The 16930-nt window shown below is 40.7% G+C and overlaps 2 protein-coding genes across 4 annotated transcripts; one reads left to right on the top strand and one right to left on the bottom strand.

Moving 5' to 3' along the window:
• Nucleotides 1-65: 65 nt before the first annotated feature.
• Nucleotides 66-7795, bottom strand: pcolce2b (procollagen C-endopeptidase enhancer 2b). 2 transcript variants are annotated; one of them, XM_068304332.1, is made up of 9 exons: nucleotides 7457-7795; nucleotides 7191-7299; nucleotides 6569-6824; nucleotides 5403-5527; nucleotides 4579-4715; nucleotides 4315-4478; nucleotides 3674-3757; nucleotides 1409-1576; nucleotides 66-1079 (listed from the first exon to the last, which is right to left on the bottom strand). In XM_068304332.1, exons 1-9 carry the CDS (start codon nucleotides 7531-7533, stop codon nucleotides 925-927), a joined length of 1275 nt encoding a protein of 424 aa, XP_068160433.1. In that variant the 5' UTR covers nucleotides 7534-7795; the 3' UTR covers nucleotides 66-924. The 2 variants fall into 2 exon arrangements, with proteins under 2 accessions (XP_068160433.1, XP_068160434.1); XM_068304333.1 differs by having other exon boundaries at nucleotides 73-1055; nucleotides 7457-7792.
• A 761-nt stretch (nucleotides 7796-8556) lies between these two features.
• u2surp (U2 snRNP-associated SURP domain containing) lies at nucleotides 8557-16904 on the top strand. 2 transcript variants are annotated; one of them, XM_068304388.1, is made up of 26 exons: nucleotides 8557-8611; nucleotides 9410-9508; nucleotides 9598-9712; nucleotides 9862-9986; nucleotides 10077-10147; nucleotides 10307-10395; nucleotides 10543-10578; nucleotides 10698-10780; nucleotides 10938-11103; nucleotides 11221-11432; nucleotides 11829-11872; nucleotides 13390-13494; nucleotides 13573-13639; nucleotides 13756-13919; nucleotides 14004-14166; nucleotides 14265-14344; nucleotides 14444-14531; nucleotides 14640-14777; nucleotides 14874-15066; nucleotides 15178-15258; nucleotides 15352-15403; nucleotides 15483-15630; nucleotides 15730-15840; nucleotides 15944-16071; nucleotides 16182-16349; nucleotides 16457-16904. In XM_068304388.1, the coding sequence occupies exons 1-26, from the start codon at nucleotides 8567-8569 to the stop codon at nucleotides 16590-16592; spliced, it is 2907 nt and encodes a 968-aa protein (XP_068160489.1). In that variant the 5' UTR covers nucleotides 8557-8566; the 3' UTR covers nucleotides 16593-16904. The 2 variants fall into 2 exon arrangements, with proteins under 2 accessions (XP_068160489.1, XP_068160490.1); XM_068304389.1 differs by lacking the exon at nucleotides 10543-10578.
• Nucleotides 16905-16930: the final 26 nt, after the last annotated feature.

Raw genomic sequence — 16930 nt, 5'->3', positions numbered from 1 at the left:
TAATCAATTATTTGGTTTCAAGTTGAACTTTCTTGTAAAAATGCAGACAAACAAAGCAAATGTGTTGAAGGTGTTTTATTTGGGGAAATGAAAACAATAAAATATAAATAATATTCACAAACCCTTTCGTATGAAAATACTTTTAATTTCATACTTTTGCCTTTAAAAACTAAGAAGGTAAATAAGGTGTGCTGATGCGTTGCTTAGCAACTGTAAACAAACTGAAGCAAAGAGCTTTAGCTAGGAAGCTCCTAATTTGTTTCACATAAAACCAGCATTAAAATATAAAAAATTGAATCATGTATATATTAAATATTGCACATTTTATTACAACTTTTAACCTTTCTAATCTTGCCCATTGAAACTGAAAACCATTATTAAAACCCACATTCAGCTGTGGCAAATCCCCTACGAATGTTAGTCAGGCTTTTCAATTTAAGATTCAATTTAAGATTAAACTCTGTTGCTGAATTCTCAGATCCCACATTTCCCTTCAACAGCCTCAAAGGGGAACAAATAAAGTAAAGTGCAATCATTGGATGCAAAACTGAACAAAACTGAAAGCTTGACACAGTCTGATAATTGCCTCCGTGAAATGTTATAATCCTCTTTCCTGGCTGTTGTTGCTGGTTACAAATTAATTCTCTTCTAGGGGCATGACAGGAATGTGACTGCAGTTAGAATGGACAGAGAACAGGGATGAAAATATGGGATGCTGTCACAAAATAATTGCAGTGAAGTGTTTTGTAAGATCACAGGGTGTAACACCGCTGTTTCCAATTAATCTGAGGCTGCTAGACAGGCTGGTATGTAGACCCGGGTATTGCCCCCTTACAAAAAGATGGAGATCATTTTGGTGTTAACTTCACCCACAGCTGAGCCTTCCCGTCCCCTGTGGAGGTCCTCAGGGCTGCACACTTGGACTTAGCACCGCTTGTTTTTCAGAACGTTGAGTACTTTCTGGTTCTTTGTCTTGAAGGCTGTGACAAAGTGTTGAGGGGCAATTTTCCCTCGGCCGTCGTCGTCCACGTGGCCCATGAGGATGTAATTCAAGCCTGGTAAGGTCACACACAAAAAACCTGAATGCAGTGGCGGAACGGCAGAGACATTCAGGAAGGGCAAAAATCAGAATCTCCACCCAGCAGGTCTGTGTACCATACGTTTATATGCATACATATAAACATATTTAATGCTTGATTGACTGCTTGGACAGTGAGTTCTGCCGCTCACCTCATACTTGGGGAGGAAAGTTCTGTCAAGCGAGTATGATGACACGCAACGGAGGCAAACTCAGAGCCGTGGATTATTGAAAACAGTCAATCAGGTTCTGCATGCTCATGATCATCTTTGAGGTGAAGATCACGTCATACACAGAAATTTTCTAGAGGTCACTGAGCGGTAAACTCACCTCTTCTGATGAATGGACACTTCTTGCACAGGATCACGATTTTGGTGCTCATGGTCTTTCCTGCCTGCTGAATAGCTAGATTGCCTTCTTTATACACGTTGATGATGGAGACAGTGGCGTACATGCTTCCTCCTTTCACCACCGCAGTGATGACAGTCCCGGTTATCACTGTCAAAGACACATATACATACAGGAGAGGTGTTTTTAAAACCAAAAAGTGCTGTTTCTGGGCTGTGACAGGCCATTCAAAATTAAAAACAATTTTTTTAAAATTAGGTCGCGGATTGTTCTGAAGAAAGAGGTAACAAAAGCAGTAAAAGACCATCACCTGGGGATCATCAGTATCTGGATAGATCTGAATCTCATGGCTAGTCTATTGGGCTTCGGTTTGAAGCAACATTTTGAAATCAATAACCAACAGCCCCAGAGCCATCTCACAAGGATGACTAAAACAGTCAGATAAAGTTTATTAAAACACAGGCTTAAGAAAAGGGAAGACTTTCTGTCAGCAGTCATTGTTCTGTGTTTGGCTAATAGTTGTAATGTGAAATGTTATTCACTGCTATGCTGATTAAACACAGCTGTATCCCTCAGTAAGGCCAAGTTATGTCATCTAAGGAGTAGTATTACCGTACATGATCAATGCTGAGTTTGAATGACATTTAAACTACGAATCATGCTTTTAATTCCTTATGGTTGGACTTTAGTAATGGTCTTTAGCAGGTATAAATAAAGATCAGTAATCAGTCATTACAGAAGAATAATACATTACATTTATTGGTTTTAATCATTCCTTCTTTTAAGTTATATTCTTTATTTATTCAATGTTTATTCAGTGTTGTTTTCAATGTGTTGGAGAACTTTTGGCTAAAAGCCAGACTGTAGAAATATATTTTACCATTATTATTAATTATTTACAATTTAAAGTAAATGTTTCAATGCTCAGGAAAAGACAGTCTAAAATTTATACTGGATAATTAAACACACAATAGCGAGAGGGAAGGGAATCTGCATTTTAATTGTCAACATTAATAATGTAACAGACCTGGAAACAATGGCTTTAAGTCCTTTCAGGCTTTCAATGCTGCCCTTTGACCTTTTTATGTCTCCCTCATCCCATCGCTAGCTAATAGCTCCTTCTCAAACTCAAAAAAACACATTAAGGATATTGTCATTTCAAGACTACCACAGATAAGCAATCCCTAAAATATAGCACATAATTGTCGAGAAAGTAGCAAAACTGTTTTGAATATGAGTCAGGAGGGGAGGGGGGGCATTCAGTAATTTATATGACACACTCTGACACAGAGATGAAAACCTCCCTGCACAATGATTTCATCTAAGCAAGTAAGATGAAGATTTAACTCCATCACAAATCATCTCATGGTTTATTTAGCAGAATAAAGAATTGCTACCAACTGTATCTCCCAGTTTTTTTTTGAGGTAATACAAAAAAACAGACAAACTGGAAAGGGGAAGTAATTTCCTGTTCAGTCTGACAGGGTCTGTAAGTGCACAAAAGTCCACTCATGATAGATTAGACCTGGCGTTTGACAGCCGAGTGATAGCAGCATGAACAGGATTATTTACACTGACGGTGCCAATATGTCCGGACTTAACCCTTCACCTGTTTCATTTCCTGACAGGGAGGAGAAAAGCCAGACAACCTGTTTCAGTGATGCTATCGTATCCCAAGCTCCCACATGAAGGATACATAAACTATTGATAAGCACATACATTGTTGGACAAAACAATGCCTAAAGTGATTACTCAAAGAATTTGTAATTAAAATATAAAGCAATATATCGTGTGTCCCCTCCACCCGTACATCACAGAGACAGCTTTTTTCTAAATTGCACCACCACATCACTTGCTTTTCCCAACTTCCTCTAGCAAACTCTTTGAAATGCCAAGCTAACACATGTGGTAAACATCCCTGAGAGGAACACATCGCAGTCTCAGGAGAAAATGCAGGCCGAGCCTGAATCAACACGTTCATTTATCAACAGTTTGCCCACAGTCAGAGCCTGGTGAGCTTGTGTGTGTGTGTGTGTGTGTGTGTGTGTGTGTGTGTGTGTGTGTGTGTGTGTGTGTGTGTGTGTGTGTGTGTGTGTGTGTGTGTGTGTGTGTGTGTGTGTGTGTGTGTGTGTGTGTGTGTATATATACACATATACATATATATATATATATATATATATAAATTCAGTAATATATATATATATAAATTCAGTAATTAGATGAACAAAGCTATATAATTATTCTCACCAAAATTGCTGGAGCAGTAATTGCTCTCGAGAGTTCCTCGTCTTTTACATTTCTGCTGGCACAGAGCTACGGAGTACTTCAGAGCTGCAGAGACAGACCCACACGTGCAAGAAAATGCAACCTGTAATTAAGACTTCTAATGATACCAGAATATAAGTAATGCTGGCATCTGTTTCCAACTGTGGCTTAATTACAGAATATTCTGGGTGGCACAAGAGTCTCTGCAAATTAATAGCCACAGAGGCAATGTGTGACATTAGTACAGACAGTTTGTGTGTATAATAATGTGACAAGTGAACATCTGTTTGAGTAAGAAACAGTAAAGTAGCCCACAAAGAAAGGCACCAGGAAAACAGAAGGTGTCAAGTGAATATTATTTTTACAGGAGAAAAGTCAGTAAAGATTAGCCGATGAGAGAGCGATGCTACGGTGTGACATCATTAAAGGGAGACGCAGAATGACCCGAAATGACATCATCGTGTTGATGCAGACATGAAGTCTCCAGTGCTGCGTGTTCTAGTGACTCTTTGCACAGATGAGCTTTATGATGTCACACATCAATGATCCACAACTTAGATAAAAACTTCTACATCAACAAATATAAATGTTACAGGTCTTCTGGAAAAAAAATTGCTACCTACGTATGGGCCTGGTGGTGACTGGCTGTGTGGTAGTGGTGGGTGGTATCGTGGTGGTGGGAAATTTCTTTGGTCTAAATTTATAGTGTCCAATGAAGCCATCTGCGGTCAGACTGAGATCTGACAGGAACTGGATCAGGAGATGGTTTCCCTCCGAGAACACCGGCCTGCATGGAAACGTCAAACAAGAACCTGAACCCAAACAGATTCATGCAAAGGATGCTTTGATGAAATAAATAAATAAATCTTCATGATAGAATCACCTACGCTGGGGGGCTGTCTCCACAGTATTTTCCAATCCTCCTGGCATCATTGATTTCTGCTCCGTTGAAAATAGAGACGTGGTCGTAGCGGCAGTAGTTGTCTCTTTCCACATCAAACTTCTCAAATTTGACTTCAATAATCTGCAGGAGGACACAAATGATAAAAAAAAATCTCAATTACAGGCTTCATCAGACTGAAGCCTGTAATTTGGCCATCAGGAAAGGCTGTTCAATGGAAGGAAAACATACCATTTGTGGCATGATTTAGTCTTGTTCCACATCAATCCTAAATCAGCATTCTATTGATTAAACATGACACTCCTACAACTACTTCAGAGTCACCATAGACAGGCAAAGATATCTTTTTTGTATTCAATGCTCTCTTTCTCAGTCAAAGCATGGTGCCTGCATTACCCACAATGCAACTCCACCACAAATCTAAGCAGAGATTCTGGGCTGTTTTGCTGTCGCTGATGGAGAGACCACAGATGTTGGGAGAGAATATGTGATTTTTATTTTTAATTTTTCAAACTTGTCTTAAAACTGACACAGCTTTTAGTGGCATCATTGAGGCAATTTATCCAACCTTGTGTAACTCACTTTAGAGCCTCAAAATCCTTCTACAACTTTTTTCTCATATGCATTATAAATATACAAATCAATAGACTTTTCAGTTTGTACAGTACTGATGTTTTAGGCACCAATGTTTAATTGAATAAGTTAAATGCACAAAAGGCAAATTTACTAGCCATCTAGTATCTACATTTTGCATGAAACTCCTTATTTCATAGACAAAAACTATTCCATTTCCATTGGGAACATTCTGACCTGGTTTTTTGGTGCCACGATGTGCCAAGAGCAGGTGACACCGGCTGGATAGTCCTTCTCAGGCCAGTTGGGTGTTTTGAAAGTTCCTGAAGGCTTGTCCAATCTGCCTCCACAGTACTGGTCCCCTGTGGAATGACGGTTTTGTTGCATTTGTCAGGAATAATGAGCAAACTATCATTTCTAACATTTAAAGGAATTTGTCCAGCTCTTGTCTATGCACCTTTTCTGTGGTAAGTCCCCCATCTGACCTGAGCAGTGAATGGTTAAAGACTTTGTACTTTTGTCAAGCATCTCAGAAAATGCAGTGTAAAACCACACAAACTATTCCAGTCAAAGAGCTGAAACTCTGATAGGCTCGTGTTTTTTAAAAACATACACCAGAAATGTTTCAAAAAAGGACGACAGCGACAAAAATAGACACTTAGAAATGTTCCGGTGTTCAGTTTTGAGGACACTCAGACAGGGTTACAGGAGTCTGTTATCATACATTGTCAAAGACGCACACGGGCTGGTTAATAGACATCGTTACACCCGTCAGCTCTTTCAGTAATGACAACCATCCATTAAAATTCCACCACAACACTTGAGACAAGATCGGATTGGGAAACGGCCATTCAACTTTAAGTGATACTTCTGACCTGCGGCTTCTACTTAAGAGCTCCGGGAAAGGTCAGTGAGAAATTCCACAACATACTGCGACAAGTGTAGAAATTTTCCTCTCTCTTTGTCCACATGCTGCAAACCTTAAAAGCCGTAGACAAACGAAAAGATAAACGTTCACTGGTTATTACAAAGCAGAAAAAACCCACCTTATTGTTGTTCTAGGTGTCTTTGTGACATGAAAGGGATTCTTGGAATTATCCAAAAGCTGATGCCTAGTTGAGGAATTTTTCCTTCTCTGTCTGGGCACCTTGATACCACATGATGACCTCACCAAGACGACCCCTGCTAAACCACCCTTGTTAATTTCCTTTTAAAAGACTGGCTTCTTCTGAAGCAGACACACTCCAGACCACTATCAGATTCCTGCATGTGGAGAAGTCATGGCTGAGGCACGGCACCAAGACCGGCAGTACCGGTGCAGCTTAGCACCTTTGTGTAGGACAATCAAGAGCAAGTGCAAGCATCCCATAAGTTTTTTTGTTTGTTTTGTTTTGTTTATCTACCTCTCTCATGTGGGTGGGCAGCGGAGAAAACAGCCAAGAAGCCACTCCCAGCCGTGTTGGCATCTGATACCATCTGCATGAGCATCTTGTTACCCGTGGAAACCAAGGCCCCCGGTTTGAACGTTCCACAGAAGCGACCAAGTCTCTGCCCATTGACGTGACCGCTGTAAACATCCACATAGTCATAGCGACACAGGTTGTCACTCTCCAGGTCAATGAAGCGGAATGACAGGACCACCACCTTTCCCTCAGGAACCTGGACAGGAATCAAAAATCAGATTTCCATAATTAAAGCTATGAAATGTCACAAAAATCTGATAAAAGTTTTTTTAAACATAGAGAATAGAATTATGAACTGCATGCAGAGTGCAACTTGGTCCAGCCAAACTATCAGATCGACTGTTTAAATGTGCCAGGGAGCAAACACTGCCTCGAGTGAACTGTGGTTAAGTATTTTTAGAATCAAATTAGCAGTTTGGGGTCAGTGAAAGAAAAAAAACCCCATACTGTTACACAGTAAAGTCATATCAATTTGGTCATTAGTTATATCATCATAATTACCCCCCCCCCCCAAAAAAAAAACAAAAGAAAAGAAAACAAGTGAATGTGAATTTGGACTCACTGTAATCCTCCACACACATTTGGTGTTCGGGGGATAAACTCCTGGGTAGCCCTGGCTCCCGATGACTCCAGATTCTCCAGTAATATTTCCGCCGCATGTGAAGGCTGGTCTGGATTGAGTGAAAGAGAATATTTTATGTTTTCTAAATAGTAAGTGATGATAATATGTTAAAACAATACTCTTTTATACACGTTGTCCAACAACGCTTGATTTGACACAGATTTAAATTTCAGATCAATACAAAAACCCCGCAAATAAAGGTGTACCTCCGCTGAGACTGCGCGCAGACCTCTGCCAAAAACAGTAAACTCCATGCGCAAAAAATACTGCACGTTCTCCACATTGTTGCGCTCACAGAGTGGGCGCTTGGACTGTTCTCGGCCCCTGATGTGAATGGAACGGTGGGGAAAAGTACCCAGGGGTTCCTGCGTGGAGTTTCAGTAACTGCAAGCCGGAGCAGATGAATATATCGTTTGTGCTGCGTGGTAGGAGGGACGGAACACAGACTGCTGCTTTTTCAGAATTTAAAAAAAAAAAAAAAAAAAAAAAAAAACGACTTAAGAAGCGCTGGGATGGGTATGAGATGACATTAGTTTCCTATAGGACTGGGCTTGACCTTAGAAAGGTGACATGAATAAACTTGATCCAAGTAATTCCTGAATGGTTGTGAATGTCAGTCACTAGTTTATAGACCTAGGTTTAGATTTAAATACCCAAATCCCAAGATCATACAACTCAGTGCCTGGAATGCATTGTATGATATTAAGGTGTGCTGTAAAAGAGGACAGTTTCAGAAATGTGAATTTTAAACCAGCTGATCTATCATTAAAAGGAGTAGTGAAAATAGCCGAAGGCTGAGAACTGTCATAATTCCAGTGCAGTATACAGTATGTGCAGGTAACACACGTCTGCTGGATTTAGAAGGAATGGGAGCAAGACCGCCACCTGCTGGATAGCTCATGTTAGAGTCTGCAATTCATAGCTTTAAAAAAAAAAAAACCCCACTTGATTCTTTTACGAAAATGAAAATAATGGAAAGAATCTTAATCGTATTAAAACAACTACATTTATTTTGCTATTTGTTCTACGCGAAAGCAGATTGTATTAGTTTCTTTGTTATAAAATCATTATTCCTGTAATTCGTGGTGATTTGCAAATGATATGATGATAATTTAACCAATATCTTGTCTTTTTCTCAAGCTATCTATAGTTTTCATTTACATGTCCAGTTCCAGTCTATTTTCTCATGATCAAAAATACGTAGAGGGATAAAAGAAGTTTAGCCATCGTTAATTCGGTGATCGGCTGTATGGCCTGTTAAACACATTTGACATTATCTTGTGTTCGGGGATTGATTATAATTAGTTCCACAAAAGATGGCGGACCGAGCGCCTGGTGGCTCTCAAAAAGCTAGCGCTAAGGTGAATATACATTTGTTATCGTATTATCTAGGTCATATCTGTTTTAATGAAAACAACGTAGATGGCACTATGCCTTAACATCCCAGTTTATGAACACATTTGTACCCTGTAAGAAACAGGAATTGTCGTAGGAGTGTTCGCTAACTACCAACGCGCTACAGCAAACGTCGGCTCTCCGGCCACACTGGCTAATTTAGCTAAGCTAAGCTAACGTTTTCACCGACACAGTCATGACCGTAATAGTAAATGCTAAATGCATATAACTGACACAGTTAATCAGTTGATATGAACGTAATTGGTCTCCAGAACAAAGTTTACTTGATGTATATTTAAATTTAGATGTACTAATGATTTATTTGGGAACTCGGGCCTAACTTTCAGGCTGTGCTCCTCCTAAAAGTCATTCCGCGCTTCATGGATGTGTTCGGTGGTTGTGCAGCAGCAGGTACCAGCTGATAGGCCGCTCTATAGTTCACTAATACGTATCTTTTTTGTTGTCCTTTTGCAACAAAAAAAAAGTTTTTTAAAATTCAATTTAAATTGGGACCATTTATTGTTTTAGACAATTATGAACGAATCCGTGTTGGCACAACCCACTTTCCGGTGTTTTGAGTAGTCGGATGTCACTGTGAATACTTCACTTATTTGTCAACACAACACAAGCGGCAGGCTCCAACAATCGTCTGGGTACCGACCAACACTGCATGATGTACTACTGATTTAATGTTTCTGCATAATAGAGTAACATGACTCTGAAATACCCATTGAAAACCCTTGCGTTCTTTTCAACATTTACAGGCGCTGCTTGAGAGCAAACTGAAGTCTTTCAGTATTGGGAAAATGGCAGTGGCAAAGAGGACACTAAGCAAAAAGGAACAAGATGAAATAAAGAAAAAAGTATGTGCACAGCTCCTTCTTGAAGATATTTGTGATCACTTCACCAACAGTTAGCACATACATTGATATTGATGCTGGTGTCTGTTCAGGAGGATGAGCGGGCAGCAGCAGAGATTTATGAGGAGTTTCTTGCAGCCTTTGAAGGAGGAAGTGAGGGGAAAGTCAAGGCCTTTGTTCGTGGTGGTATTGCTAATGCGTCAAAAGGTACATCTGGTTTTTTACATTTTTTGTTTTTCTCCATTGTTTATGTATTAGCAGCAGCCTGTTTCGCAAATGTTTTTAACTGTGACTCAGATAACATGCAACACTTATGTAATCATAGCAAAATTCAGTGAAACTATATGATTTTTCAGAGGAGGCAGCCGCTGATGAAAAAAGAGGAAAGTTGTACAAGCCCAAGTCACGCTTTGAGTCCCAACCAAAAAGCTTTTTGCCTTTGGACACTCCACCTCAGTTCTTAGCATTAGACAAAAAACATGTAAGTACGGTCTCAGATGATAAAGTGCCTATTTGGTTACTGCAGTAGCACGCATCGCAGTTTTTAATATGACCACGGCTGTGTTTACAGTCTTCGAAAAAAAGTATTGAAAAGGAAAAGAAGAAGAGCAACTTGGAGCTTTTCAAAGAAGAACTTAAACAGTAAGTTTCACAAAACACAAATCACATTTTTGAGTTTTATCTTTATGGTGTGACGATTTGGAGTGGTGCAGTTCTAAAAAATACTTAGAAATCTTGATCATAGGTTTTATGATGATGAAGATAATGATGTGTTGTTATGATGTGCTTTATTTCCTTCAGAATTCAAGAGGAAAGGGATGAACGGCACAAATTGAAAGGACGAGTTAGTCGTTTTGAACCCCTCTCGGGCACAGAAGGAAGACGCTCATGTAAGAGTCGTTGAGCTTCATAACTGCGTTTCACTTACTAACTTGGCCTAAAATGGCCCCGTCCTGCACGCCTTATTACAGTCCCCCTCACCCTTTTTCTAAATCTACCCTGAAACAAAATTTATACTGCTTTTCTGCTTTTTTTAGCGGATGGTTCTTCAAGGAGAAACCGTCCGTCCAGTGGTAATTTTGACTTAATACAGTGGCTGTGAATACTATCTTCATCTTGTTAAAAAGAAAATCTGTTGCTTGGTCAGACAGCAGTTGGAAATTCCTGTCTTTATTTTTTTCTGTCTCTGCAGTTTTGGATGATTGTGCCCCAGGTTCCCATGATGTTGGAGACCCATCCACAACAAACTTGTACCTCGGGAACATAAATCCACAGGTGAAGATAAAGCAGTTGACAATTTTTTCTACAGGCTGACTAAATATAAAGGGATATGTGCTGTTTATGTCCTAAATTTCCCTTGGTAATGTCCAGATACAGCATGCAGCCAATATACATTGGAAATGGTTTTATAGATTTTTATATTATTTTATAGATGAATGAGGAGATGCTTTGCCAAGAGTTTGGACGCTATGGCCCACTGGCTAGTGTGAAGATCATGTGGCCGAGGACCGATGAAGAGAGGGCTCGGGAGAGGAACTGTGGCTTTGTGGCTTTCATGAACAGGAGGGATGCTGAGCGAGCGCTCAAGAACCTGAATGGTACATATCTGTTTTAAAAAAAAAATTAAGCTTGTTCTTAGAAGTGGATGACTTGATTTGGCTTCTTAACTGTTCCTTGTAAATCCATGTTTTTGCTGTTTCAAACTCCAATTACAGGAAAGATGATTATGAACTTTGAGATGAAATTAGGATGGGGCAAAGGTGTGCCCATTCCACCCCACCCCATCTACATCCCTCCTTCCATGATGGAGCACACACTCCCACCACCTCCCTCTGGCCTTCCCTTCAATGCACAGCCCCGAGAGAGACTAAAGAACCCCAATGCTCCCCTGCTTCCTCCACCTAAAAACAAGGAGGAGTTTGAGAAGGTAACTCAGCATGTCAGCCTCCGGTTTTCTCTATTGCGTTAAGTCAGGGTTTTGTTAATAAAGCTGGAAAGATGTTAGCTTCTATAATCAACCAGGGTAGATTTTAATCACATTTCTACATAAGTGATAAAGATAGACTGAATTCAACTAATTTTGCACTCTTAATAAGTGTGGTAATAATGAAATGTTAATGAGTGGAACATTCTCAGTGTTAGAGAACGGTTTTTGTGGTTGAATAGAGTCTCAGGGGTATTTGGCCTTTAGCAAAACTGACAGCAGTAAAGGAAAGTTGTTGTCTATTTGCACTTTTAAAATGCATTTTTTATACTTTTCACTTGTTGCCTTTTAACAATTCTCACATTCTATGTTTATTATCTGATGTGACTTCATATACAGACTCTGTCGCAAGCCATAGTCAAAGTGGTTATCCCAACAGAAAGGTACATGTTTTTCTTTTTTAAAATTGGTAAACAAAGATAGAAAAAAACATCCCATAATGAAGCATAAAGCTGGATCGGTTGATCACTGCATGCTACAGGGGGCTGGTCAGTAGGGGTGAGCAATGGTTGAGGCTAATGTACAATATCATATTAGTCCATAGAATAATATTGACTTAACGGGTTTGTCTTGTCTCTTGCTCTTTCACAGTTCACTATCACTCATGTTTCTTTCACTAAATAGCAAAACAAGTCATTAAGAGTCATATAGTTCTTATATGTACATTAAAATGTGCTGCTTGGAGCCAGACATCATAACTTCAGTCCATCACACTTCCCTTCCACACATCAGCATTGAATTGTGTTGTTTTTCTACCACATACTGATTCTAGCTCTGTAGTGGTGAAACCCTGCTCTCTGACCATTGCTCATTCAGACCGTCTACCCCCTTGGCCTCTGTCACCCAAATGGGGAGCTCAGTAATCCTGGCCCCTGTCAACAAATCCAAACCTGCTAGCATTAGCTCTTATATGACCTTTGACATTGGCCTTGGTGAGCAGCACAAGTTGAACTGTCTGCAGCCGCGAGGGACCTGAAAAGCCTCATGGGATGGATTGGGAAAGTATACTGAATTTTACCCCACCATTGGTACGATCGGCTCCAATACAAGTAAATGTGATTTGTGTTGTCAATTAAGACATCGTCTTGTTGGCCACTTGAGGGTTAATTGTATTCAGCCTGCACCATTTATCACACCAAAATTGTCACCGAGGAAATTAAGAAATCTCTTTTGTACTGTAGTTCAGTCATTACTGACTCCACCAGTAGATAAGGTTAAGCCTGTTCAGGCCAACAATCCTATACTGCTTTGATGTTTTTCCTCACTTCACATTGGTCAGGAGATGAGTGGGAATTGAGAGGCACTGTAATGACAGGCATTTTTGTTCATTGTCTCACTCTTACAGTTTCAAGTCTTTGTGAAATTTAAAGTGAAATGGTCTAGACAATGCGGAGTAGTTACGACGTGGCACTACAGTTTCAAAAGATACAGGCATAAACTTCTAGCAGTTGATCCACAATTAAGGATGTTACTGTCACGCAGATTTAGTTTTTTCCAGACCAATGATAATGGACATTAAAGTTCTACTGTAACACCAGCAATTGACATTTTAGATTGTTTGGCGTCATTTTTGCATTGATGTTATGCAACGCCTCACAGGCGTAGTTGTTTAATTTATGCCTCGTCACTAGACACTACACAGTTGTCTCTGTTAAGATTTCTTTCATCTAATTTTTGCTTAAGTCATTTTAATACCATTTGAGTATGACTACTACGGCGCGACTCTGTGTTTGGCAGCTGCCGTCCTGTGTCCGTTCTGTAAAAACCTGCTTGACGTCTGTGAAGAGACAACTGTTCTGGGTGTCAAAGAACCGGGCAGAAGTTAAACTGACAGGAGGTTGTAGTGGTCAAAGGCCCGGCTGGTCTGAATCCGTTTGCTTTAACTGTGTCTTTCTTGTAGGAATTTGCTCTCTCTCATCCACCGAATGATCGAGTTTGTGGTGCGTGAAGGCCCAATGTTTGAAGCCATGATCATGAACAGAGAAATAAACAATCCTATGTACAGGTCGGTCTCACATCAGAGGTGTTTGACTTAAATTACGTTGTGATGCACATGCTCATACAACTGCTTTTTTGAATCCAGGTTTCTGTTTGAGAACCAAAGTCCAGCTCATGTTTACTACCGATGGAAACTCTACTCCATACTACAGGTTTGATTATAAAAGCTTTAGTTTCCAGTTGACACATTTCACTGGTACCAAGCCCATGATCAAGAAAAATACCATCCTGCATGCTTTATATTGTCTGTAATTGATTCCCTGCTCAGGGTGAAGCTCCAGCCAAATGGCGAACAGACGACTTTAGGATGTTTAAGAATGGCTCTATGTGGCGTCCACCTCCTCTCAATCCATACCTCCATGGGCCATATGATGATGGTGAAGAGGAGGAGGAAGAGGAGGAGGGCAGCAAGAAAGGCAGCCTAAAAGAAGAGTAAGTCCATCACCTTCAGAATTTTGACATATCTTTAAGTTAAAAATCGGATGGATCGCCTCTTATTTTCCTTCTCTTCTGCAGAGAGCGGGACAAACTGGAGGAGATGCTGCGTGGTTTGACTCCCAGGAGGGGAGACGTAGCAGAAGCCATGTTGTTTTGCCTCAGCCGTGCCGAAGCAGCCGAAGAAATTGTGGAATGTATCACAGAATCTCTGTCCATCCTCAAGACCCCTCTACCCAAGAAGGTAAGATAAATATCTGCAAGGAAAATAAATGTCCTCAAATGTCAGGTTCTGTGGGAGATGCAAAACTTTAATAATCAGTCACATCTTTCTTTTTTCAGATTGCACGGTTATATCTAGTATCTGATGTGCTGTATAACTCCTCCGCCAAAGTATCCAATGCATCTTACTACAGGAAATAGTAAGCTCTATCATTTGTCTTCTTGAAATGTGATAAATGACACGGGTCAGTTTAGGATGAGTTTTACTGTCATTTTAACACTCATACTCTCACTAACAGCTTTGAAGCAAAGCTCTGTCAGATTTTCTCAGACCTAAATGCGACATATAAAGCAATACAGGGCCACCTGCAGAGCGAGAACTTTAAGGTACCAAATGTGCAAATCTGGCAAATTCATCTCTGAATAATTTACACCATCAGTTAATCATCTACATTACGCCCCTCAATCGTCCTTTTTCCTTCTTCTTCGTGGCAGCAACGAGTAATGTCGTGTTTCCGGGCTTGGGAGGAGTGGGCTGTGTACCCAGACCCTTTCCTTATCAAGCTGCAGAACATTTTCCTGGGTCTAGTCAATCTGTCTGCAGAGAAGGAATCCCCAGTCATCATTATGGAGGTAAACCATGAAACGAATGGTGACTAAAGTGATCTAAGAGTTATGTCCCGTCATCGCTTGTTCATAATGAATTTTTCGTGTGCCATTTTTGTCCAGCCTGAGCCAGTGGAGGACATTGACGGTGCTCCAATAGGAGGGGAGTATGTAGACGGCACTCCACTGGAAGATGTAGACGGGGTGCCGATCGATTCGGGAACGATTGACGGGGCTCCTATTGACGGAGCCCCTCTGGACGATCTAGACGGTGTTCCTATCAAGCCCATGGAAGAAGATATTGATGGGATACCTTGTGAGTAGAGACACAGAATATCAAAAAAAGAGTCCAGAATTTCCCTGATATACAATATGCATACAGTATATGAAATACTGACATTTGTTGTAATGTCCCTGCTTTTTTTAGTGGATCCATCTAAGGAGACCGCCTTTAAGGTAGCTCCCTCAAAATGGGAAGCTGTGGATGAGTCAGAGCTGCAAGCTCAAGGTTCGACCTTCATGGCATCAAAAAACATTTGAATCATCTTAATGTCACCTGAATGTTGTGCATTTTTAATTTCACCTGTGCTTTCTTCCGTAGCCGTGACAACTTCTAAATGGGAGATATTTGAGCAACCAGAAGAAACAAAAAAGTGAGTTCGGTCTTCATGCACATGACGAATTACTTCATTTCACATTTAAATATTTCATAAACTCTTTCCATCTCACAAGGAATGATGAGGACAGCGATGACGACGACAGGAGCCCTCGTTCAGAAGATAACCAAAGCTTCTTCAACCCCATCAGAGACGACTCTGATATCAAAACCAAGATGTCCGAGATGAATGAAGAGAAACGCAGCAAACTCAGAGAGATAGAAGTATGTTACTTTATAAGGCTTCACCCACACCTGTGGTGGGTTTTTTTGTGCCAATAAAATTCACTGTATGGAACATTTTTTCTTTTAATTTTCACCCAGGTTAAGGTCATGAAGTTCCAGGATGAGCTGGAGTCTGGGAAAAGGCCCAAGAAACATGGACAGAGTATTCAGGAGCAGGTGGAGCACTACAGAGACAAACTACTACAAAAGGTATCCAACTGAACTTTCCACATTTATATTTGAATGTATCTGTATCAAATGAAAAAAATGGATATTGAAAATCAAAGTAACTGATCGTGTGCCCTCGCTGTAGGAAAAAGAAAAGGAGAAACTTGAAAGGGAGAAAGAGAAGGAGAAGAAAGAGAAGGAAAAGGCCGAGGCACGGTTGAAAGACTTGAAAAAGGAGAAAGAAAAAGAGGACACGCCAACCAGGAAGGAGAGGTGAGATAACCACTTGGCAGGTTGCACTGCTATCTGGACTGGTATTGCGGTGCGCTGGAGACAATGGGATGTTTCCTATCTGACTGTTACTTGTCCTCTTCGGCTGACAGGAAGCGGCGTCACAGTGGGTCGGCCAGCCCCACGCGGAGTAGCAGCAGACGAGGTCGGTCGTCGTCGCCTAGATCAGAGAGATCAGATCGGTCGTACCCTAAAGACACGACATCACGTTCTTCACATAAAGATTCTCCACGCTCCAGCAGCAAAAAGTCCTCCAAGAGGTTGGACTGCCTTTGAATTGCAAATATTGTGGATGTACCATATGTTACTCCCTTTTCTTTATAGTTGTTCAGAGAAATAACTCAAAACGTCTTCTCTGTTCCACCAGATCGCCCTCACCTCGTACACCCAAACGATCCAGGAGGTCACGCTCCAGGACACCCAAGAAATCCACTAAAAAGTCCCGCTCTAAATCAAGATCGCCTCACCGATCCCACAAAAAATCCAAGAAGAGCAAACACTGACACGTCCTTTCCTTCCTGCCCATCCTTGCCTTCTCCGCACCGTGTTGTATAAAAAGATAAACCGACTGATCAGGCAGCTGAGGATCTCTGCCTCAATGTTCATGTACAGACAACCGAAGGGAGAGTGTTGCATGGATTGCCATCTGGTGTATCAAATGGATGGGGCCCATTGTTTTATATTGTACAAAGAAATGTGCTTGTGTGTCCTGATTACCCTTCACCCCTGCCTCCCTCAATGGAATCATCCATGTGGTAGACCATACCGGTACAGCGTGAACGACATCTGTCATCACACTGTCATTTTCTGTTTTTGTAGTTAACATTAAAAATAATTCCTA

The sequence above is a fragment of the Antennarius striatus genome, chromosome 20 (genome assembly GCF_040054535.1).
Source record: "Antennarius striatus isolate MH-2024 chromosome 20, ASM4005453v1, whole genome shotgun sequence".
In the NCBI taxonomy this organism is placed as follows: domain Eukaryota; kingdom Metazoa; phylum Chordata; class Actinopteri; order Lophiiformes; family Antennariidae; genus Antennarius; species Antennarius striatus.
The sequence above is the reverse complement of the archived record's forward strand: the minus strand, read 5'-3'. Positions and strand labels throughout refer to the sequence as shown.

Bases quoted from the DNA above. Each gene is read 5' to 3' on its own strand.
- u2surp (XM_068304388.1), top strand. From the start codon at position 8,567: ATGGCGGACCGAGCGCCTGGTGGCTCTCAAAAAGCTAGCGCTAAG. The intron at 10,781-10,937 runs GTGAAGATAAAG...ATTATTTTATAG, and splicing joins TCGGGAACATAAATCCACAG to ATGAATGAGGAGATGCTTTG. The intron at 14,345-14,443 runs GTAAGCTCTATC...TCTCACTAACAG, and splicing joins GCATCTTACTACAGGAAATA to CTTTGAAGCAAAGCTCTGTC.
- pcolce2b (XM_068304332.1), bottom strand. From the start codon at position 7,533: ATGTGGAGAACGTGCAGTATTTTTTGCGCATGGAGTTTACTGTTTTTG. The intron at 6,825-7,190 runs GTGAGTCCAAAT...ATTCCTGTCCAG, and splicing joins AATGTGTGTGGAGGATTACA to GTTCCTGAGGGAAAGGTGGT. The intron at 4,716-5,402 runs GTCAGAATGTTC...GTCCTCCTGCAG, and splicing joins TCGTGGCACCAAAAAACCAG to ATTATTGAAGTCAAATTTGA.